This window comes from Meles meles, chromosome 2, assembly GCF_922984935.1.
Source record: "Meles meles chromosome 2, mMelMel3.1 paternal haplotype, whole genome shotgun sequence".
Classification (NCBI taxonomy): Eukaryota; Metazoa; Chordata; class Mammalia; order Carnivora; family Mustelidae; genus Meles; species Meles meles.
Window position 1 is genome coordinate 165894279 of NC_060067.1, and position 24218 is coordinate 165918496.

Genomic DNA, 24218 nt, shown 5'->3' on the forward strand with positions numbered 1-24218 from the left:
TGTGAAGACTGTCCTCCTGGATAAAGCTGCTGGCATGCAGATTCCTGTTAGGGTGGTGGTGGGGGATCCGTTCACTGCTCCATTCCCAGAGCCTAGCACAGTGCCTGGCACAGAGTAGGCATTCAATAAATGTCGAATGAATATTGTTTGAATGATTGAAGGGATTAATTTCTCTTCCTTCACCCCCGATTTATGGCAGGGCCTCTGGTTTACATCTCTGCATCCTGACTCTTCCCTAGTCGCTAGTATGTACGGGTTAACCTGCAGGATTTATGTTCCATGGGTTGTGCATTCACAAACTCATGATCAAGACAAAATTGACTCATCCAAGTGCAAGACCCTTTGGACCAGAAGGGAGGACGGTCCTGCTCTAAGTAACTCTGCAGCCCTGGGCAAGTCCCTCAGCTCCCCTCTCTAGCGGGAGGAGCATCCCCAGTGGCCTACTGCACTTTCTGACCCTGACCCTGCAGGTCCCCCTTGCCCCTCAGGCCTGTGACCCTCCCCTCCCCTCCTGCCTCCTGGCCAGGTCAAGGCACAGAAGCAGTCACTGTCACAGTGCAGGTGGGGCTGGCAGGGCAGCAGCCCAAGGGCGTTGGGTTGGTTTGCTGCAGAGGTTTCAGGGCCCCATCAAAGAGGGTGTGGATTCGGTTTCTGTCCCAGGGAAAGGAAGTCTCAATCAACCCTGGGATCTTTTCTTTTTTTTTTTTTTTTTTGAAGGTTCTTTGGTTGTTTTTTTTTTTTTTTAAGATTTCTTTTTATTTATTTATTTGACAGACAGAGATCACAAGTAGGCAGAGAGGCAGGCAGAGAGAGAGGAGGAAGCAGGCTCCCTGCTGAACAGAGAGCCTGATGCGGGGCTTGATCCCAGAACCCTGGGATCATGACCTGAGCCGAAGGTAGAAGCTTAACCCACTGAGCCACCCAGGCGCCCCACCTGGGATCTTTTCTAAGGGCACTGGGGAACGCAAAGAAGCTGCGACAGGGGATCTGGAAGAGGCCAGTGGGCTCCTGAAGAATGGTCATCTCCACACGATAGGCCGACCACACAACTTAGAAGCAGATGGTGGTGAGGCCTGGGGTGGACGGAGCAGACGGAACGTACATAAGTCCTGTTCTTCCAGCCGCTGTTTAACCCCCACTGGGGCCCAGGCCACACCCAGGCTCAAGGAAATTGCCGGGGCCAGGCTGTGGCCCTGTCATTCACAGGCAGAACTAGGCACCACCACCTCTTCCCACCCACCTGGGGTGGGGGTGCCCTAAGTGACAGGCCTAGCAGACAGACAGGACTGCCAGGAAGAACATAAAATGGGCCCAACCCAGGGCAGTCCTTGGCCTCACACATGACCTTCCTTGTCCAGGACAAGGACCGCCTGGGCGCTTGGTCCACTTTGTGCAGAGAGGTGGCAAGGGTCATTGGACCTGACTTCACATTTTAGAATGATGTAACCCAGAAAACTTAGTTTCTCAGCCTCAGTCTCTCGTTACCTAAAATGGAATCCTACCCGTCATCGGGAGGCTTCCGTCAGATAGCAGACGTGCAGCACCTTTTGCCCCCTTCAACTGCCCGCAGCTGCCAAGGAAGTTTTCTTTCTTGGCAGAGCAGCCAGGCCCGGGCTGTGGCACTGCCGTCGCTGTGCAGGGACCACCGAGCTGCAGGACTGGGAAACCTCGGGCAGAAGAGTTGCTTTGGCTAAGCTATGCCCCACCACTCCCAGCTTCCCACAATCGATGGCTCAAAACCCGGAGCCCGAAGAAGAAAGTAAACAAACACACGAGAGCTTCGGTGTGGAAATGGAGCGCACAGAAGGAAAACATTAGGAGCAGAACAGCTAGAAATGTCATCTTGTCCAGCAACCCCATGACGGCTCCGGAATCAAAACAGGCTGCACACAAGGCCGCATTCAGCTCCCATCTCTGGTTTCTCCCCAAGGTCAGGCGCACCCCAGGCCCTGTGACGTCGGCTTTCTTGGAGCTGCTTGTCAGACAGCTGCCTGATCCTGGAAGCTGCCCTGTTCCGCCCGAGACCCGAGGGCTGAGATCTTCGACAATGAGGATGCTTTTCCACCCTCCCCTTTCACCCTCACGTCCCACCTGGTTCCCAGCACAGCCAACTGCAGAAAGAATTCCCCAGTCGTAGGCAAGAGAAGCCTTCTCCTGGCCGGAAGGAAGCGGATGGGCAAGGTCCCTGGTATCCAGATTTATTTTACATTCTCTTCCAGAGGGGGCGTGGGCGTTGGAGGAGCTGGGAAGGCAGGACAGTGCGCCTCAGTCTCCTGGGAGAACACCTGGAGCAGGCCAGTCCTTCTGGGTATTACAGCAGCGCAATGACACACACAGCCCAGGGCTTGGCAGCCTTGGGGAAGAGGGGGCCTTTGAGCAAGACCTCCTGCCAGGCTTCGGGAACTAAGGAGGGGCTGTGTCCCTCTCCCACCTCACTCCCAAACCCAGCTGGAAGCAGGAAGGCGAAGGGGGCAGCGGGCAAGCTGGAGTGAAGGGGGACGAATCCCCTCCAGGCAGAGGCAGCCTTTGGTCTCTGTTAGGTTAGGAAGCTGGTCCTTGGTAGAGGAACCCCATGGGGGTGAAGTTGGGAGCCAGTCCCTATTAGAGGAAATGCCATAGCAGGGCGGGGAAGGGGGAGGGGGTCCAGGGTCTGGTCTCGATAAGGCCTGGAAATAGTCTCCACTTCAAAGCAGACCTCTGTATTTGGGAAGTGGGGTAGGGGAGGAAATAAAAAGGCCGCTGGAGGAATGTTTGTGAGCTGTGGGTAGGAAGCAGTCCAGGGGGCTTTGAGGGGGGCTCTGAAGAACGGCCGCTGGGGTTGTCTGCAGATGCCAGCAGCTCAGGTCTTGGGGAAGGAGGATGGAGGGGGGATCCTCTCTCCCTCCAGTAAGTGCTCCTGCTCCCCACCCCATCCTGGCTGAGCTCTGAGTTCCCACGGAGACCACTCACACTGGAGCTACGTAATTTCCTGGAAATGTCCCAAATTTCTGGGTCCGTCGGGAGACACCTGAAAGAGAAAAAGAGAAAAGGTGTAAAAGGCAGTCCCCAGACTTCTTTAGTAAGAATGTTTGGGGGTGGGGAGGGCGTGGAAACCTTTCCCCTACTGGCAGTGCCCGGAACTGCAGGTGCAGTCCCTGCCCGGGAGGGAGGCTTTGTTTTACTCATTTGTGCCCCCTAGTGGGCAGACGGGCAAAGCTACACTTTCTAAATTAAAGGACTAGGAATGTGAGTCCTCTATAACTTGGCACACACCACTGAATTATCCCACCTTCCTCAGGAAAGCAAAGAAGCAGGAGGCTGAGTCCAGAACTTAAATGTGGAGGAAACTCACTGTTCAATTTGGAGATGGGACAGGCAGGCAAGGCCTAAAGAGAGAGCCAAGTGAAATCCCCAAAAGCACTCTGTTGCTTAGGGGTGGAGGTGGGAGTAAAATCTAGGCCTCTGGTCTGCTACAACCCCAAAGAAACCCGTGTTCGGGGGTGGAGAAGGGAGAGTGCTAGAAGATATAGGAATGTAAAATCAAATTAAAGTCCTAAACCTTTCCTTCCTGGCAGGCTGGCATCCTGACTTTCTGACAAGCAGCCCATGCTCACCTGGTCCCCAGGCCTTCCCATACTGTTCCACTGCCTGGGATGCCTCATCTGCCCTTCAAGACCTAGCTCCCCCACTTCCTCCAGGAAGCCTTCCCTGACCTGCACTGTCTGAAATGGCAACCACTAGCCAGCTACATGCAGCTACTGAGCACTTGGGGAGCCAGGGTGGCTCTATTGGTTAAGCATCTGCCTCAGGCTCCCTGCTTGGTGCAAAGTCTGCTTCTCCTTCTCCCTCTGCCTGCACTCCCCCTGCTTGTGCTCTCTGTCAAATGATAAAATCTTAAGAAAAAAAAAATGCACTTATGTGACTAAGACATTAAACTTTCTAAGCCTTTCCTCTAGAAGCACTTGTGGCTTTAATACCACAAAAGTGGTGCTTTTTCTTCTTTTTTAAAGATTTATTTATTTGTTTGATAGAGAGAAAGAGACAGTGAGAGAGGGAACACAAGCAGGGGGAGTGGGAAAGGGAGAAGCAGGCTTCCTGCTGAGCAGGGAACTCGATGCGGGGCTGGATCCTAGGACCCTGGGACCATGACCTAAGCCGAAGGCAGAGGCTTAACGACTGAGCCACCAACGTGACCCAAGTACTCTTACTTCTTGTCTACATTTGCAAAACTTTATGAGTAGTTAAAAAAAAATTGAAAGGCAGAGGTGTACAGAGTAAAACGAGAATGTGTCCCCCAACCTCCCCTCCCAGGCAAGAACCGTTAATAAGTTAGTACTCCAGAATCCCTGCTGTGTCTGAAACTTGGTCAGCAATGAGGTGCTAGGATTTAGATGTGAAAGGATGGGTTGCTAGGTCAAGAGACGGCCGTTGGGGTCACCTCGGCCCAAGCAGCCTTGCCACCTTTTAAGCTCTGCAGTCTGCTGTGGGAGGGGCTTCTGGCTGCTCACTACTCTTTGAGGACAACCCTTTCCTCTGAAGCCGAGGCCTATACTGCCCTGCCCGCTCTGAGGAAAAAGGCCATGTGAAGCCTGCTGGGTTGGTTACCTTGAACCAGGCCAAGGCCAACTTGAGGCTTCCTGCTTTAGTCCTTTACCTGAACTGCCCTAGGGCCAGCCCTGAGGACTGGGGAGCCAGCTGCTAAGTGGGAGCAGGGGTGGGTGACACATGGGTGTGAGACTTGATCCTTTCCATCAGGAACACAGTGTCTCAGGAGACAGGCGCCTCCTCCCAAAACTGCTCCAAAGACAGATGTGTGGTGGGAAGGAGCAGGGTCGTGTGGGTCGGAACCTTGCTGCCCCGAGTCTGCAATGACTCCATCAGGTACCTTGGCCTCATCTGTCAGACCACAAATCTTTGCTGAACCAGCACTGGCAGGCTGTGGCAGCCCACCCAAATCTCCCAGCAACCCCCAAGATGCCCCCTTGACTTGTCCCCCAGGATATCCCCCCCAGATACCCCCTCTGGTCTGTCCCCGGCTATTCTGCCCAGGGATTCACACATACCCCCTCTTCCAGTCTGCCTTGCAGCCCACCCACCAGGCCCACATACCCACAAACCAGCCATCGTCACACTGCTGCATGACATCCACCCGGTCCCCCTCCCGCAGCTCCAGCTCATCCTCGTTCTGGGGCCTGTACTGGTACACCGCCCGGTACCTGCGGGAGACAGCATCATGGCAACCACTGGAGCCTGGCCCCCTCCTCGGAACAGGTCCAGAGAGTCTAACCCAAGTCTTGCTACATCCTGTTAATTTATCCAGATGATCCCATCAGCCGCTGGCCCAGCTCCTAGAATGGTGTCTCTGTCTGGCCTCAGTGCATTCTTCTCAGTGCCCGCTCCCTGCACTCTGAGCCCTACTTACCTCTACCCCTCATCCTCGGAGCTCCCCCCCACCTCCAGGTCTGTTCTACTAGTTCCCACACTCCACACACAAATGTGCTGACCTTGGGGCTGGAAACCCAGCGAGGAGACTGAGGCTGGGTGCAGAGAGTGGGAGGCCTGCTTTAAGCTCTAGGGCTGGCAGGGACAGGTCAGGACCATCACAGACAAGGGGCCCCCCAGCAAATCATGAGTTTACCAACTCATTCTTCGGGGGGTGGGGAAGGGGCAGGAAGGGTCGTTGTGCTCAGTACTGCCTGCCGAGCAACACTCCACCCCTGACCAAGCATCCCCAGATGGTACTCACGGGGTCCAGTGTATCTGAGTGCTGTTGGGGGGCATCCCCCCCACGTCCAGGGGACGGCTTGAGCCTCCAGAATGAGACAGAGCTGACCCGGGGTTGCTGAGACCCTGGGGTTCCACAGGAGAAAAGGGAGGCACACACAAGCATGAGGGAGAAGTGCGCCACGGGCCGCCCACCTTCCCTGCAGCAGCGCTTGTCATCCTGTCCCCATCTTATCCTCCCAACCCTCAAGACACAGAGCCATCTGTTCGACCATTTCACCTCACAGGCTCTTGGAAGCTGAGGCCCAGGGAGGGTAGGGGACTGATTCTAAAGGCCAGCTCAGGGAGGGGATGGGAGGTGTCCACACACTGGCTGTGCCCACTCACAGCAGTTTGCTGCATGGACAGATGAGCGCAGGAGCAAAGGCACGTGTTTGTGGGCTATTCAGTGAGCACCGATGCAGTCTTTCACCCCTCGGCTACTACAAACTTTTAGGTCAAGCCTGCCCAAGTACCCTCTCCAGGGGGAACTACTATGCCATTCCACAGCTGAGAAAACCCAATCCAGAGAGGGTAAGTCATGTGTCCAAGGTCACGCAGCAGGCAAATGGCAGACTTCTGACTCCCAAATGACCACATCCCAGTTCTGTCCAGCTCTCCCACTGCTCTGTCCTGGGGCAGACCAGGAGGGATTCCAAAGTACAAACCCACCAAAGGAAAGGAAAGGAGGAAATAGCGTGGGTGGCAGGGGTCAGCTCTCCAGTAGGAGGCAGGTCGCCCTACCTGGTTCTGGGCTCTGGGCTCCTGGCTGGGGAAGGAGAAGCCAGTGCGGCGGGGGGAAGTCCGGCTCCCCCAGTCGGTGGGATCCACAGGACTCTGCGGTGTTACCGGGGAGCCGGAGTGACGAGCCAGACGGGCAGCGGTCAGGCGGGGAGACGCAGGGAGCTGGGGGCCGTCGTCACAGATGCGGAGCCGGGGCTCGCGATGCACCTGCACGTAGCTGGCGGGGAAGATGCCCTGGCGCCCCGTGCCCGAGATGCGGCCCTCGTACCAGTTCTCGTTCACCTTGCGGATCAGGCAGATGCTCTCCCCCTGAGGGTGTAGGAGGGCATGAGCATCTGCACAGCCCTCCTGGGCACCATGTCCCCCGGGAAACCCGGGGGAGGGGGCGCAGGTGGCGGCGCGTCTCATGTAGATCTAGCACCTTGCATGGAGCGAGCCGGCTCAGAGCAGGTGAGCAGGAAGTCACAGTCACACCACGAGGCAGTGACAGAGTCAGGAGACGAGCCTAGGCTGCCCGCAGGAGCCCAGAGATCTGGGCTCTTCCCACAACATGCCGCACTGGGTACAGAGCGGGGCCTGCCAGACACCTACCCCTGGGACTTCACAACATCCTCTCCCCAGTGTTCTGGTGGCTATTTAACAAAACGGGCTTGGCCAGTTCCAAGCTGTGCAGCCCTGGACCAGTCACTTTGCCTCTCTGAGCCTAGTTTCCTCACATGTTTAGTGGGGATAACAGTCTGCAGCTGTGAAGAGCAAAGGAGATCAGTGGCAGACTGGTAAGAAGCACCAGAAAGGCATGAGCCACCACTGCCACAACAGGGTCCTGTCCCTGCCTCCTCGCAGGGGTGTCCCTCACCAGGGCATCAAAACACGAGCTCCTGGAGGGAGACCTGGGCACCCTCCAGCCCGCATGCTCACTGACACAAGATGAGGCAGCCCTGGGGAGGGTGGTCGCCAGCCCTCTCCTGCCCCCCACCTCTCTCCACCCAGCCACCTCCTTCCCCCTCTCCCCGTGGGGCCAGCTCTTCCGGAGGACATTCACAAGGGGCGTGCATGGCCTCTGCCCCAAAAGTCAACCAAAGGGAGACCAGCACCCTGTTTTCTAGGACAACATGTCTCAAATTTACCTTGACTATGATCTATAGTAAAAAATATGTCTGAATAATAACTTAGTACAGACACACACACGTGCACGGGTATATACATAACTGCTTTAAAGTTTGATCAACTACCCTTTTTACACACAAGGCATTCTAACATTTCCATTCTGTTCTTCTAAAAATGCTGACTGTGATCCTCACAGCCTATAAACCTACAACCAGGAAAACAAAAACAAAAACAAAAACAAAAAAACACACACAACTACTCTAGAAGTTTCCAACTTTTTTTTTAAAAATGGGCTAAATGAAGGAAAACCTACCCAAAGAGATTAGGAAAAATTTTAAATACTGGGCAAAGATGGGTACACTTGACTCTCCACATATTTACCTACATCTTCACCGGCCCCTCCAACCCCCACTTCCTGCTGGGCCGCACCTTGCGGAAGGACAGCTCCACCTCCAGATCCCCCTTGAAATTGTACTGGGCCACAGCTTCGCCATACTCCAGGACCTGGTAGCTTGGGGGCTTGATGGGCTTTGGGATCTCATCTGCAGGCAGCACCTACAGAAAGAAAGGTCACGAGGAAGACTCAGCCCAGGTATCAACCGGGCACAGACCTGGGGCTCCTGGGAGGGTAAGATAACAAACAGAAGATGGATGGGCGCAATCTGTCTGTCCCCAAGGCCAGCAAGGACACGGACACCAGACATAAGCTTGAGGGTGGTTGGGTGAGCACAGCCAAGGGGTGGTGAGTCCCAGAAGGCTACTGGAGGAGGACTTTCCCCAGAGGTGTGGAGTAGGCAATGTCAGAGCAAAGATGGAAGCTTAAGCTAAGAGCTTAAATTGGAACCCAGAAGTAAATGAGGAGTTCCCAAAAGCAGCGCACACCTGGTAACCTAATCTGAAAGTGGGGATCTAACATTTTACCACTGCTGAGAACCAAGTGTCCCTCCTTCCCCTCCCCCTTCTACCCCACCCCATACCCAGAATCCCCATGTTCTCTTTGCTTCACCCTACTCATAAAAAAAAAAAAAATCAAGAAGCTAGTAAACTAGTTCATACTAAGATGTAAATTACTGATACCATGGAAAGCTGTTCTCTACTTTGTGGAATTTCAGAATCAGAGAGACTGTTCTGAAGGTAGCGGAGGCCTGCTGATGCTTATCAAATAGAGAGCCTGAATTAAATAACAACTCAATCCATGGGTCAAAGAGGAAGTCACAAAGGAAATAAGAAAATAGTTTGGGTGGGATAAAAAAAATATATGTATCAAAATCTGTGGGTGTAGGTAAAGCAGTGCTTAGAAGGAAATGTATATCATTAAATGCTGGTATATTTTTAAGTAAACTCTACCCCTAATGCAAGGCTCGAACTCACAACCCCAGATCAAGAGTTGCAAGTTCTACCAACTGAGCCAGCCATACACTTCTGGATCTTGTACTTCACCACTTATCTCTGAACCTTAGCAAGCACATCTGTAAAATGGAGATGACCGATCACTTGTCAGGTTAGGAACAAGGGAGGCAATGCACGTGAAAGAAGTGATGAATGTCTGTGTGGATTGGTAAACAGTCACACACTTCCTGCTCTTGCCACTTGCCCTCAGGATCCTTCCCAAAGACAGCGTGGGAGAGATGGATGCTGATGGTGAAAGTCTGGGCTGGTGGCTTCTGGGGCAGGAGCGGGCTCATGTGGTTCTCCATGGGCTGGGCTCCACCTATGGGGCTCATTTAAGAAACATGTCCTGAGGGCAGACAAAGCATTGGTGCTGGGGCCAAGGGCATGAATGAGGCTGACTTGGCACCTGCCCTCTGGAGTTCACAGTTTTACCTATTAGGAAGCGGGTAAGATGTGGGGGAGCAATCAGCTCCACAGAGGGGCTGTGCAGGGATATGCATGCTAAGTCTCTGCAAACCCACGCACCCTCCCAGCTGGGCTCCCACTTGTTCCTCTGCTTACCTCCACGTAATTAGCAGGGAAGATGCCCAGCCGGCCATGGTGCTCCCCCTCCAGCCAGTTCTTGTCCACCTCCTTGTGGATGTAGACAATATCACCCTTCTTCAGGGTCAGCTCCCTGCAGGCCAGAGCAAGGACATCCACAAGGTGAGGTCCTCCCAGTCCTCCTCCCCTTCAGACCCTATCTAGTGCACCCAGAGTCTTCTTCACCACCACACCCCCCCTCCGTGGGGTGTACCACAGCCCTGTCCTCCCACTCCTCCCATAGGGTATGCAGAGGCTTGGGGGGGGGGGGGCTGGCGAGTTGGAGAGAAGGGCACTTACTTAGGGGATTGTGCCTGGAAGTCAAACTTGAGTCTGGCAGCCTTCCTCTGGGCAGGGGGAGAGGACAGGGGGAGTCACCTTAGCCAAGCAGGTGGCAGGTCTAGAACAGCGATCTCGAGAACCACCCCGGATCCACCATGCACCCTGACCCTGGTGCTCCCATCCCTCCTTACCTTCTTCTCTTCCTTCCTGGCTGGGCTGCCCCCTCTTTCAGAGGCACTAGGGTCTGTGAAAAAGCACTACCTCAGCTTGGGAAGACCATGTCTCGGCGAGTGGTGTTGGGATGGGGTTCTGCTCGCCCCACCCCAGGACGGGGCCAGTGTTAGCAGGGGGCTCTGGGACCATCCTCCCCCCACCCCACCGCCACGGGGCACCAGCGTATGTAGTACGATGGGTGGCGGGCGTCTGGGTGAGAAAAAGAGCAGGTTCTGGTCCTTACCTCGGGCGGAGGAAGGGTAGACAAAGTCCCTTCGACCTAGGAAGGGGCTTGCTCCATCCGCCATCCTGTGGGGGCTCAGGGGCCGAGAGGAACCACGGTAAAGTGCATTCGGGGAACTGGAGCTCCAGGCGGGGGCCGGGCTGCGCGGGGACACGGTGCGTGAAACACCTGTCTGGGGCCTCACACCCTACGCCACTCACCCCTGCCTCCCCAATGTCTCCCCCTGTCTCCCGCCGCCTCCTCCCAAGGCGTCTCCCACATCCCGGGCTCTCAACAGGATGTCCTACTTCCCCAGCAGTCCCTGCCGGGAAAGGGTGCGGCCTGGGGCAGCGCGCAGCAGGAGGGCGCGCGGGAAGCGCGAAGCTCCCCCGGCCTCGTTCCGCCGCCGGCCGCGGCCACCTAGTCCTCGGACGGGGACAGTTCCCCTCCGCGGCCCCTCGCCGGCCTCCAGGCCCCTCCTCCCGCGCCCTTCGCGGGGCTCGCCCCCTCCTCGCGCGGCCGCCGCCGCCCCGCGCCACGTCCCCCTCGGCCGGCCTGGCCACTCACCGCGCGGAGGACCGCGGCTCCCGGGACCGTCGGGGCACTTGGGAGCTCTGTGCGGGGAGACGGGGCGCGGTCAGGGCCGGGGACGCCGAGTCCCCGCGGCAGCCGAGGCCGCCGCCTCCGGAAAAGTTTGCGGCTCGGAAGGGCGGGAGGGGTGGGGAGGGGCGGGAGGGACGCGGGGTCCTAGAGTCGTCCGCGCAGGCGGGCGGGCCGGGAACCCGGGAGGAGCCGAGGAACTTGCGGGGGTGGGGGTGGTAGGGAAGGAACCGTGGGGCGGCGGAAGAGGGGAGGCCGGCCCAGGAAACGGGGCCGGGTAGGGGTTGGGGTCCCTGCGGACTGAGGTCCGGGATGGGGGGAGGGGCGGGGTGGGGGCGGGGAGCCCCCGGCACCCGGACGTCAGGCTGACGTGGAATCGGCCTGGAAGGGTTCTTAGGGGTCACTTGGAAAAGTCAACGCCCTGCATTTTACAAAGGAGACAGCAGTCCGAGATGAAGTCTGTACAAGGTCGCGCCGAGTGCGGCGGGAACGATACCTCGGCTCTGCCTGCCCCTCCCACCCACGCTCCGCCGCTGCTCCGGGGTCTCCGGGTCCCAGGGTCACCCAGGAGGGGACTGGGAGGCTGGTACCTTGGGGGACGGCTGCCGGGTCTCAATTGCCCGCAGGTCCTTGTCCAGCTCCGCGCTCAGCTTGGCCAGTTCTCTCTCCAGCAAGACCTGGGGGCGGATTAAGCGGAGAGACTTGGGCAGTCCGGGCGGTGGGGGTGGAGGGGGCTCGGTGGAGGGCACTGATCGAAGGTCAGATGTGAGAAACTTAGTGGGCAGCAGGACAAAGCAAAGCACACTGTGCTTGGGTAAAGAGCAGGCTCAGGGCACAGGGCCAGGACAGGCTCCCTGCCTGGGGGCCTCCCCAGAGCTGTGTCTCAAGGTGTCAGGATGGCCCTTCCACAGCTTCTCACTGGCCCTCTCATCGGACCTGTCTCTCCCATCTCTATGTCGGAAATAGTACCTTAGTGCTTCTAATACTGCCTTTTGTCCTGTTACTTCCCTGTTCCAGAGCCTATAAAGCTCCTTATTTCCTCTCTCATCAAGTCTTCTAGGGCTTCCCACAGCCTATACTCCACCGGCTTCCCCTCCCACTGCCCCTCCAGCCTTGTCTCTGCACTCCCCCTACACTGAGCGCTCTCTCTGCCTGGCCAGGCCCTCCCACTCCACCTCCGATGAGATACTTCCTGACAAATCCACACTGACCACTCCCTTCCCTGATCCCGCTCTGGCCAACAGACATGTATTCAACACATATTTGAGTGCCTACTGTATGCCTGGCACTGTCCCAGGTGCTGGGGATACAGAGGTAAACTGTATGAGACTGGGCAGGGTCAGAGCTTTGGGTCTCTGGCCTTTGCCTATGGTCATGGGGACCAACACCACCCAGAAGTCTCCCTCATTTGTCCCCCAGCATAGCTGTCTTCCTCCCCTTCCAACCTATCCCACAGCACTCACCTCAATGCGCTGGGAGGGCTTCTCAACAGGGTCATCCACTAGCGGTTTCTTGGGCTAAGGGTGGGAAGGGTGAGTCAGAGGGGGTGAACTCGCCTTCCAAAATGCACTAGCTAAGGAGTATGTCCACTCTCAGAGGGCCAGCAGGACACTCACCTTCTGTCCAGTCTCTAGTTCTTGCAGAAACTGGTTCCAAGAATCTTCCGTCCAGACATTGTCTGCTCTCTCTTGGCATCTGGGCACCTGCACGGAAGTAGGTGGGCATCGGTCTGAGCAGAGGCATACTGGGACACTGTCCAGGCCCAAAAAGCAGGCTTGTAGGACATTGCCTCACCCCTCTGCCTGCCAGTGCCTTCCTAAGGATTCTGGGCTCTCCGGGCTGCACAGGGAAAGCCCCAAACTGAAAGGGCAGTACCTGTGCTCTTCAGCAGAGGGGCGTGGCCAAAGAGCACAGCACCAGGGGCAGTGAGGGGAGGATGCTGGGCGGGCTACCTGATTTGGGGTCTGGTGTAGGGAGGGTGCTCCAGGATTAGAGTTGAAAGTGCTTCTAGAAAACTCTTCAGAGGGGTCCCAGCTTCTTCTAAAGAAAAGGGAGGATATCGCTTCAGTTTCCTTTTAGGGAGACTAAGGCACAAGTGAGAACACAGCCCTGCACATGCTCCCACGGCCCCTGCCCCCTGCTCCCGGCTCCAGCCTGTGAAAGCAGTGTTACACATTGGAAAGTTACGGGCTTGGAGGTCAAATGCCAGCTCTGCCACTTAGTTGTGACCTTTTGGCGAGTTACTGAGCTCTCAGAGCCTCAGACTGGACACCTGGCATGTGGGTGTCACGAAGGGATCCCACCTCCATGAGGGTGCGGTGAAGCTGTGAGGGAACATATGTGAGCTGTCCAGGAGAAGGCCTAACACACTCACCTGCTCACTGAGTGGCCAGGATTCCCTTTCTGCCAGCCTTAGTGAAATAATCTATGTGTGTGTTCAGTCTGGCCCCACGGCTGTGGCTATGTATGTGTCTGCAGCTTGATGAAGCTGCTCTTCCTGGTTGTCACAGCCCAGTGGGCTTGTACACGTGCCCAAGGGTGTGGGTGGGACTACAGCCTAGTCCCAGGAGAACCCTGGGCAGAACAGAGGGCCCGCGGCCCTGACTCCCGGGCCCTGGGCAAGCTATTTCTGCTCCCTGCGCCTCTGCTCCCTAAGGGTGCAGCATTTAGTGATGTCATCTGTGAAACCACTCCAGCCACCAAGGCTCCACACTGTCACATTCTCCTTCGTCCCCCTTCAGGGCTCCTTTCTTGGCTGGCTTATGTGTTCCAGACAAAGTTTGGGTCTGAATGTTTCCACCACTGTACAAGCTTATCAAAGGATGGAATGTCTGACCGGAGAATCAGTATTTATTGGTTGTAACTATGACTCTATTCTTTATTTTAGGAATAATAATATTAGTAATACCACTGATAATGAGAATAGAATACATCATTCCTTTTTTTTTTTTTTTAAGATTTTATTTATTTGACAGAGAGAGAGAGATCACAAGTAGGCAGGCAGAGAGAGAGAGGGGAAAGTAGGCTCCCCGCTGTGCAGAGAGCCAGCCGCGGGTCTTGATCCCAGGACCTTGAGATCATGACCCGAGCCGAAGGCACAGGCTCAACCCACTCAGCCACCCAGGCACCCCATAGAATACATCATTTGTAATTTAGGGAGGCTCTAGTCATAACTGTATATTAATAATATTTGTGGAGGGGCACCTGGGTGGCTCAGTGGGTTAAGGGTCTGTCTTCGGCTCAGGTCATGACCCTGGAGTCCTGGGATCAAGCCCCATGTTGCTCCTTGCTCAATGGGGAGTCTGCTTCTCCCTCTCCCTCTGCTCCTCTCCCCACTCATGCTCTCACGTTCTCTCTCTGTCTCTCTCTTTTAAATAAATAAAATCTTTAAAAAAGAATAACACATATGAAGACTTGCTATGTGCCTAAGCCCTCACAACCACCGTGTGGTCCCCCTCAGCAGATGGCTGGCACTGGTTAAGTTCCCCAAAGTCACATGGCTAGTGGCAGCACCCCAGCTTGAATCCAAACCCTGGGTTCAAATCTTGGGCTCTTAGCCTCTATCTTATTGATGATGCCAAGAGCCACAGGCCAGGTATGGCCGTGCTCATGAGGTTAACCCCTTCCTTTAAAGGAATAAGAAACTCATTGATTTCACTTTGAGGCAAAGCTGCTGATTCTCAAGGTCTGTTTGAGCACCTCCCACTTCCCCCCCAGGAGCCTGGCGGCCTGGGCTGGGCTTATGTGGTTTGGGCTGAGCAAAGGAAGTACATCCTTCACTTATGTGGAAGGGTTCCTCTCTCATCCTCATCTCCCCTGACTTGGGAGGAAAGTTAGGATCCTCTCCCCCCCCCCCTCCTTGTTTTCTCTCAGGCTTTGGAGGGAATGTGAACAGGTGCACACCTAGCCTCGGGCTACCCCACTCTCCACCCCATTGTGACCTGTGGATCTTCTGAGTGATGAGTTCCTGCCACCAATCACAAAAGCAGCATAGGCATGCCTGACCAGGAAAGGGTACAAAGTCCACCCCTGCCCATCATTCCCCTTTGGCCTGGGGCAGGGAGAAGAAAGAGCATCTGGAATGGTCGCGACCCTAAGAAGGAGCAGAGCTGTGAGATGGGGGGGTGCTGTACTGGCTGTAATCACCAGGGGGCGCCAGTCCCAGCCGGGAAGCCAGTGCCCCTCCACAGCCCTAGGACCCTTCTCCCAGGATGGCTCACCCACTCAGAGAAGAGGCCTGGCCTGGCCTGGCAGCTGGTCTTTGCTGGGGCCCTGGATGCCTTGAGTCTGTAGAGGCGGCACAGGAGGAAGCCACTGAAGGTGGGAGAAGACAGGCCAGAGGAGGTGAGAGTTGGGCGTAGGGGTACCCGGGAGAGCATGAAGATTTGGGCACCCACTCCCACACATGCTTGTGGGTGTCTTGTGGGAACAGGGTTGGGGGTACTCTGGATCACTATATGGGGGCCTTGAACCAAGAGCTTTACACTCTTCACTATATCTTCACAACTGTGGGGCCAGTAGTGTCCCCATTTTACAGATGAAAAGACAGAAGCCCAGAGAAATCACAGCCAGGGCGGAGACACTCACTGGACACTGAAGCTGAGGCTCTTCATTGCCACCTACCAGGAAATGGGGAGCTCCCCGGAAATGGGCTACATGGACTTCTCAAGTCGAACTAAGCCAATGGGGGAGCCTCAAAGCCAGGCATGGTTTACAAGACAGGCAAACGCAGGCACTGAGCTGGGGCGGGCCACCCGCGCCTCTCACCTTTGGGTGATTCCTCAAAGGTCCAGTCCAGCTGCAGGTCTGCGGGAGCAGAAAGGACCAGATTAGGGGTGGGGCAGCAAGCGAGGATGGCGAGCCCCACGAGGCTGCCTCGGAGGCTCCCAGCCATCCTCCTGCCTAGGGCAGGGGCTGAGGGGCTGAGTCAGGGCCTGAAGAATGTCCCGAGGGAGGGAAGGAATTAGGAGGGCAGTTCTCTGGAGGGTTTGAAATGCCTCTGGCAGACTCAGGGCCCGAGTGAGCCAACCCAGGCAGTGGACTTGCCCAAACCCTCCTGCTCCTCCCTCCCCGCGTTCCCACACACACCCTTTCCCTGACCTTTGTAAACCTGCCCTCACCAAGACAGGTTGGGGAACATTCCACTTCCTCTTCCCCTTTCTGCACCCCCTTTGCCCAGACCCACTCCTCATGGCGCTCATGACTTTCCGGGGCCTCCTAGGAAAAGCGACTGACCCGCCAGCTGACTTGGTCCCCTTGGCATGCAGGCATGCCACAAGAGCACTTGCCTTAAAGGCAGGCCAGAATGCCTCTCTCCAGATCCCTCACCTCCAGCTCCTGGACTGCTTTGTTTTCCTTTGCCACAAACAGTCAGCCATAACTAATTCTCTGTCTCCGATTACCCTTCTCTGTAAGTAGATTGCCAGCCCCACCACAATTGCCCCAACCGCCCTCAAGAAAGATCCCAGTGACCTCCATGTTACCAAACCAAAATACTTGACCCATCAGCAACGTCTGTCACGTGGACAACACTTGAAATTCCTTTTTCACTGGGCTTCAGGAAGACAACTCTGGTTTTCCTCTCCGCTGTACCCTCTTAGTCGGCTTGCTGACCCTGCTCTTCTCTCAAACCTCTACACACCCAAGGGCCTCAGGGTTCAGTGCTTGGGCCTCTGTCTGTCTCCCCAGCTGATCCTATCTAGTCTTGTGGATTAAAAAACCCATCTATGGCAGGATTCGCATGAGAATTAGTTGGGGAGCTTTCAATCAAAATCTTTTCGGGTGAATCCTCGGTATTTCCACCAGCAGCTTAAGCCTCAGCCCTAAACCACAGACTTGCATATTAACTGCCTACTTGACATCAACAACTGGATGATGGACCTCATCAAAAACCTCCGTCTTCTCTGAGTTTGGAAGCAACATCCGTCGACTGGCTCAGGTTCTACGTCGTCCTTGACGTCTTTTACTCTTGCCACATTCAATCTACCAGCAAATTCTCATAACTGTCTCTAGAATCCCACCAGGCCTGCTGCTGCTGCCCTGGTCTGAGACACTGCTGGCCTCTAGCCTGGATGAAAGCTGGGCCCCCTAAGTGGTCCGCTGGGTCTTTCACTGCCTCGTCTACCCCCGCGCTGGCAGCCAGAGTGAGCCATCAGAGCATGACACTCCTCTATGCACAACAGTCCCTTGACTCCTCAGCTCTTGCTGAGTAAAAGCCAAAGCCTTGACCAGAGCCCCAAAGGCCCTCTGTGACCAGATCTCATCACTCTGACTCCATCTCCCATCAGTGCCCCCCTCACTCCAGTCCAGCCTCTCCTTGCTGCTCCAGGACCAGCCAGGTCTGCTTCTGCCTCTGGGTGTCTGCTGCTCCCTCTGCGGCCAGGATCCTCCCCTGGCTCCTTCCCTCCCTTGGCTCCGCTCTCGCTCTCGGCTCAAATGCCACCTTACCAGGGCCTTCCCTAACTGCACTGGGCACTGACTTTTCCTTTTCTCACTTACCCTTACCACCAGCTGCCATATTAAATACATATCTGTTTATTCTCCCTCTGTCTTAAGCTTCACTGGGGCAGGGACATTCTTTTTTATTCCCTCTTTCATTTTCAGCACCTAGAGTAGTGCTTGGCACACAGGAATTGCTCAGTAGACGGTCAGGGGGCTGACTGAACAAATGAGGGACTGCATGACTTCCCAAGACTCTCATAGGCGACCAGGGCCAGAAAGGAGTTTGGAGGCTCCTCCTCTTCTTCCTGTTTGAGGGATGACCTCAGCCTGGGGTGCGCAGAAATTCCCTTTTCTGCCCCTCCGTCCCACAGCCCCAGGCGCTGGAGCCCACTCAGCAGAGAGAGGGCCCTAGAAGGATGTCTCACCTGGCATTTTCCGGTGAATCTGCTGGAACATTCTCCGGTACCAGTCCCTGGGGCTATCAACACTCTGGGATCAGAAAAGACAAAATCAGGCCACTTTCTTAATAGGAAGCCACAGAAGTTTTTCCTTCCTGAGTCCTTTCTCTGACCACCCTTGAAGCGGGCAGGCTGTCGTGAAAAATCTAATAAAGGAACTTTATACAGCACATTACATATAAATAAGGTGCAGAGAAGGATCTCCCCAGTGATGATCCATGCCGAGGCTGTGAGATTTGGGGTGGTTTCTGGTCTTTTTTCCTCTTTGCTTTCCTATATCTCTGATGTTTCTACAACAAACATGTATTCTTTTTTTTTTTTTAAGATTTTATTTATTTATTTGAGAAAGAGCATGAGAAAGCATGAGAAGTAGACACCCCATGGAGCTGGGAGCCTGACGTGGAACTCGATCCCAGGACTCCGGGATCCTGACTTGAATTGAAGGCAGCAGCCCAACCAACGGAGCCACCCAGGTGCCCACAAACATGTATTTCTATGTAATGAAAAATAAATGAGATAATATAGGGTTAGAATGGCATTTCACAGCTCCTGCCCCCTGAGACCGAAACAGCCCTGAGAGGTATGTGGCCAGCTTCAGTTTCAGATCAGAACTGAAGGCAGGTGGCTGGCTTGAGATAAGGAGTGGAAGAAGGGCAGGGCGCTCAGAGCCTGGGCCCTGGATCCTTCCATGCCTGCCACAGTGTGAGGGTGACTCACTCAGGACTCTTTCCATGCAGCCATTCACTCAGTGGCTGTGCCAGGTCCTGGGGCTAGGAACAGAGGGGGTCCCTGCCCCACAGAGCATTCTAGATCTTCCTTTCTCCCCACAAACCACTTGTGCAACTCAGACCACAAGAGCGCCTGTGATTTTTGTGGCTGATGACCACCCCTTAGCCCCTCGTGGGGGAACCCCTGCTGTCGTCCGAAATGGTTTGGTGCACTCTTGGTGGCTCCCACTTTAATTCACAGAAGTGGATCTCAGCATGGGTCCCTGAGCCCCACAATCAGCGGCCCCCAGCCCAGGACTCACAGATCGGGGGGCGATAGGCATGCCGCTCTCATCCACCGGCCCGATTCCCTCATACTTGACCCAGCGCTTGTCCCGATGCTTGCTGTCCTTGGTCCACGTGGCTGACCAGTTCTGGGGATGCTGGGAGGCAGGGGTCTTCTGGCTCCCCGAGGGCCGGCTCCCAGGACTGGGCCAGGTCTGATACCAAGCAGGGTCTGTGGGGAAATGAGCAACAGAGCATTAGCACCGGGCAGGGGCCCCCACCTGGACTTGTTTGTCTCTTAGCCCTTCAGAACATTGATCCCGTGGGTTCAAAATTTCAACATCTCCTTGTTTGTTTGACTTGCTGAGACAGACTTTACAGCCTTCCCCATCCCCTGCAGGACCACAGGTCTTTGTTTATTTTTTGGTTAAAGTGAATGAAAATGGATTTTGTCTTGAGAAAGCTGTCCCCGTGTCCGCCCTATCCTTTCGGAGGGCTGTCCTTAAAGCCTTCGGAATGAGGGCTGGGAATCCTTACTTACAGAAAATGCTGGGGACCGTCCTGGCTGGGAAGGCAGCAGGGTGTGGCAGAAAAGGCGCTGGGTTTGCAATGGGGATAAAGAATTCAGACGCCAGCTCTGCCCCCTGCTGGTTTTGTGACCTGTGGCACAGCAAGAAACCACCTGGTGCCTCGGTTTCTACTTCTGTAAGGGTAATTACGAGGGTAATCATGGCAAACATCCAGAGAGAGCTAGTGTGTGTGACCATGCCCAGCACAGTGCCTGACACATAATCACAAGGCTCTTGGACAGAAGCTCATTCACCAGACATGGCAACTGAGTCCTCAGCTTCCTCAGAACCTTTAGCCCCCAAGTCATCAGAGTAGCAGCATAAGGGCATCAGGGCTGGAAGGACCAGGGTTTGAGTCTCAGCTCAGACTCTGTGACTGAGCATCTCTGAGACTCAGGTTCCTCACTGGGAAGAGGTTGCTAATGGTACCTTATCTTTCCAGGACATCAAGGGATTAAGTGAGAGAAGGCTTAGTGTGTCTTTTCAGTGTCCCACATGTTCTAAGCATTCCACAATTATTTGTTAAATGAATAGATTACTTGGCACAGTGCCTGCCTCAGTGGGAAGCTCAATAAAGGATCTCTCCCTCCACAGGAAAGAGGCCCATGGGGGTAGACCTGCACCCAGGAGGTCCTGGGATCTTCTCGACCCCATGGCTCAGGCTGGGATGACTTGTAGGAGCCCAGGGGCTGATGAATTCTCAGAGCCGCCTCTCCCATCTTCTGCTTGGCTGCTGAGTACACACCTGTGGGGTTTGTCCCCCTGTCCCCTGCCTCCCAAGGCTGTGTCCCCTCCACACTTACTTCCCCTGGCGGGGTGGGGGTGGTTTGGGGTGGGGGGATGCGTCAACCTGCTCTCTCCCGCAGTGGATTTCACACTCACGGGCCATCAGTGCTCACACAGAGAAGGGCAGCTAGATGAGCTCGGAGGCCCAGGACCTTAAGAGCCCTCCATGCTCCTCCCCACAGGGTAGTGCCAGATGGCAGGGCCCGGGAGCTTCTGATCCCCCACCCCCGACACAGGGCTCCTGGAGCAGGTTTTCCTGAGCAGACCCACCTGGGTGCCGGGAAGCATCTCTCCTCTGCGGGAAGTGCCCATTGCACACGGTCCTGGGAGCAGGGTCATGAAACTGGAAATTAAGGGTGTTGGAACCACCATTCCGGATCACAGGCACCTGTGGGGAGGGGCCGGGAGCAGCAGCTCAGGCCCGAAGGTTCCGCAGAAGGGTAGGAAGCACAGACACCTTTTACCCCATGGTGAAGACTGGAGGACCAGGCTGACCCCTTTGCACATAGGCAACAAGGCTCTCTAGAGCGATCTCCGGCCCCTTCCCTCCATCCCCTTAATCCTCCTGCTCCCCCACATGTCCTAGGGGGTCCCCATCAACTCTGGGCCCACAGGAACTCTCTCCCCACTGTCTCACTCACCCGTGCCCCCCGGGAGGACGACCCTCCATGGGCCCGGAGATGGCTGGGGATGAAGTCGTCCAGGCTGAGCCCAGCGGGGAGGCTGCAGGGTGGGGCCTGCATGCTTGGGTCAAGGTTGGAGGGCTCCGGGTGTGCCAGCTGCTCCTCTGTGTGTCCTCTGTGGGGAAGGAAGGAGGAAGGGAAAGCCCTGCTGGGCTCAGGCCGCCTGTGCCCTCTGGGCTCAACCTTGGGGTGGGGGGAGGAGGGGACAGCTGTGGGAGGGGGTTGGGCCAGCTGGGTGGGAGCTCAAGGACCCAGGAAACAGGCCTCTGCGGGCACTGGCCTGCAGGCTGCCGTGCCGGCTCCCAGAGGCACAATGGGCTGCTTGTTAGGCCCTGGGCAGGAGTTCTGGGTGGGAGTGGGGGAGGGGGAAGCTAGGCTAGGAAGAGGGAGACTGGCCAGGAGTGGGCCTGCTGGACAAAGACTTGGGCACACGGGCCTGCTGGCCAGCCCCTCTGGGGCTCTCACTGCACAGTGCGGCCTGCTCCCCCAGAGGGAAGGCAGAGGGAACTGGGGCAGCTGGCAGAGGAGGGCCTGGGCATTCAGGACTTTGTTTCAGTTCCCTGACTCCTCCAGTCCCTCTGTGAGCATCTGCTTGCCAGCAGGCACAACGGGTTACTTGGCTGCGGGAGAGGCCCCAAAACAACAGCAAGGCCACCCGCCTACTGCCCAGCAGGGCCAAGGTTATGGGAGGGGGAGTGTGGAGGGGGCATTTCCAGGCAGCAGGAACTACTCCTTCTGAGCACAAAGGAGTTATCAGCTCCCTTCCTCAGCCTTCTTCCCTGGGACTAAAGCCTCAGAGGGCTCAGGGTGCCAGTGGGGGCGGGATGGAAGGCGAAGCAGTGGATAGGAGCCAAGCTGGACTTGCCCATGGAGACATGGTGCTGCTAAGTGCCCTCCCCCTGCCACTTTCTTTTATACCTCCAGGCTGGTTTTGTTTTTTAAGTTTGTTTTTTGTTTTGTTTTGTTTGAGTAATCCCTACACCTAACATGGGACTTAAACTCACAACCTCAAGATCAAGAGTTGCACACTGTACCAGCTGAGCCGGCCAGGTGCTCCTGTTTTCCAGAGGGTTTTTTGGACAGAGGGTCTTCCTGGCAACACCATGCCCGCCTGCCCAGCCTGGTTCTGCTGTCCCATGCAAAGGTTACTCCAGGCACCCGGGAGATGGAGGAGGTCAGGCTGTCCAACAGGGCTTGTCTGAAACTGGGCCTCCCCACCTGTGCAGCTGGACTGGACCAGAGCTGCGCCAACCTCCCCTGCTGGGGCCGGACCCATTCTGGCGTTGCGTTCAGAGCTAGGCTTGTGTGTGCCTGAGGAGTGTGGGGGCTCACAGGAAGGCCCAGGGGGCCTGGTGAGGTGCTGTGTCTGTGTGCAGTGGGAATGGGAGTGCAGGGCTCTGAATGGGACTTGTGGGAGGCACCACGGGGCTGGGAGTTCTGATAGGGGTTGCGATTACTCCTGTACCCAGTTCCTCCTCAGGCCTTGGGGCCTGGAGGGTGTGAACAAGGCTGGAGGCAGTCCCTGTCTCTGTTCTGACTGGGGATCTCTCCTGACATCTGAAAGACCTACTGGGGACATAGCTTTCCCATGCGGTTCCCTGGCTGTGGGGGGGAGTGAGAGCTGGAGCTGGAGGAGGGGCAGCTCCCCAGCTGGATTCAATTAGGACTCGGACCAAAAGCAAAACATGCAGACACACCCCAGTTCCCCCGCTGTTCTCCCTCCCCTTGAGGGGGAAATTGAGGCAGGGGAGAGCAGAAGATCCAGAGGCCTGGGGCCGCCTGGCTCCTAGCAGCAACCCCTCCCTTCCCAGCTGACTGCTTGGAGCCAAGTTGCGAGGTCAGCATCAGCAGTCCCAGCCATCAGCTGACCCCGGCCGCCTTCCCTCTCCTCCTGTCTTCCCACCCTTTCCTGCTCAGTGAAAACTGTCCTCTAGTAGTCTGGGGAGGACAGGACGTCCCCCCATACCATCCAACTTTTCAGGGGTCACTGATCCTTGGTGACCCCTCCCCAACACTGATGCCTGTGGCAGGCACACTCCAGACATAGACAGGGGTGCGTGGGGAAGAGTGGGCTGACTTTTTCTCTCAGTGGCTGTGCCAGGAGAAACTAAAAGCCCCTTCTCACAGAGAGATGGGGGCATGGAGGCATTGGTCCTGCATCTGGCAGAGGACAGACAGGTGCCAGGAAGTCTCCCGGGTCGTCCCAGAATTCTGGCAGTCCTTAACCCAAAGGGCTGGAAGATGTGAAGTCGCTCCGCTGTTTGTAGTTGGCAGACTCCTTTCCACCTCCAAGTATGGCCCTGACCTTGGGGGCTTGGCCCTAGCAGACTTTCCGGGTATTTTCCAGTTACAAGCCCACGTGGACAAAGCCACGTTTTCTCGAATTTTGCCTTTTCCGGATCAAGAGGGGACTTCTTCACCTCTTTCCAACCCAGAGCTGAGGACGAGGACCCCAGGGAGAGGGGCACTTTGCCTTCCCTGCGGGTTGGGCACGGGTCCCTCCCCGCCCGCGGCCCCCGCCTCCTCTCCGCCCCCTCCCCTTCCCGGCACCTACCTTCCCCAGCAAGCAGGTGGCCCCGACTGAGGACGCCGGGGAGGGCAGGAGCATCTCTGCCCGGCTCCCACCCGGTGCAGCCGCGGCGGGCTCTCGAGAAGGGAGGGCAAGGAGAAGTCCGGGCTGTGCCGCTCGCCCTCGTGACCCGGTCAGGACGGGCTCCGCGAGGCAGAGCGCCCGAGGAGGAAGAGTGGGATCGACGGGGCCGAGGGCACGCGTAGGGAGGGAGGACCGCGGGGGGCGCGCGGGCGGGCGGCGCAGTTTGTCTCCTTCCAATCTGCGCTGTGGGCCGCGCGGACAGGGTGGAGGGGCCGGCGACTCCCTCTCCAGCCTGCGGGGCGGGGGCTCGGGCCAGCCAGCTGGGGCGTGCGAGTGCCCTCCGTGGGGGCGCGCCGCGGGGACGAAGTGGTCCCCTGCCTAGGGGGCCGGGCCGACCGTGGGCGGCGCCGGGAGGGGCCGCCGAGGGTCCCCGGGGAGCCCGCTCTGGTTTCCCAGCTGCCTTCCCGGCCCCCACCGCAGGGCTGGCGTCCGGGCTGGGGGTGTGTGTGTTTAGGGGGGGTGGGGTGGCGAGCGCCACTCAGAGTTTCCAGTGACATTTCCAGCGTGTGGGAAGGGAGCCCTGCACGGCGGAGCCAGGACAGAGGGCAGGAATGATTAAAGATCCCGGGTCAAGCCAGCAACTGATACTGCGCTGGCAGCCTCGGAGACAGGACCGAGATGCAGACAGGCTGGGGCCGAGATAAGGCCCCCCCGCCCCCCGCTCCACCCCAACAAGTGGAGTGGCTTAGCGGACTCAGTTAAGGCCCCGCCGCCTCCTTCTCCACTTGGGGAGCTTTTGTGCTTTCGTAAG

At 56.6% G+C, this 24218-nt stretch overlaps 1 protein-coding gene across 4 annotated transcripts; it reads right to left on the bottom strand.

Moving 5' to 3' along the window:
• Positions 1-2178: 2178 nt before the first annotated feature.
• On the bottom strand, positions 2179-23881 carry SORBS3 (sorbin and SH3 domain containing 3). Of its 4 annotated transcripts, none has more exons than XM_045997926.1 (21): positions 23369-23881; positions 20773-20929; positions 20402-20474; positions 18815-19008; positions 17752-17815; positions 15653-15691; positions 15106-15199; positions 12838-12925; positions 12502-12588; positions 12349-12402; positions 11476-11562; positions 10853-10899; positions 10307-10446; positions 10041-10093; positions 9868-9914; positions 9547-9661; positions 8023-8148; positions 6487-6795; positions 5726-5829; positions 5089-5195; positions 2179-3007 (listed from the first exon to the last, which is right to left on the bottom strand). In XM_045997926.1, the coding sequence occupies exons 2-21, from the start codon at positions 20872-20874 to the stop codon at positions 2946-2948; spliced, it is 1992 nt and encodes a 663-aa protein (XP_045853882.1). In that variant the 5' UTR covers positions 20875-20929; positions 23369-23881; the 3' UTR covers positions 2179-2945. The 4 variants fall into 4 exon arrangements, with proteins under 4 accessions (XP_045853882.1, XP_045853881.1, XP_045853880.1 ...); XM_045997925.1 differs by having other exon boundaries at positions 15106-15172; positions 20402-20519; XM_045997924.1 differs by having other exon boundaries at positions 20402-20519.
• Positions 23882-24218: the final 337 nt, after the last annotated feature.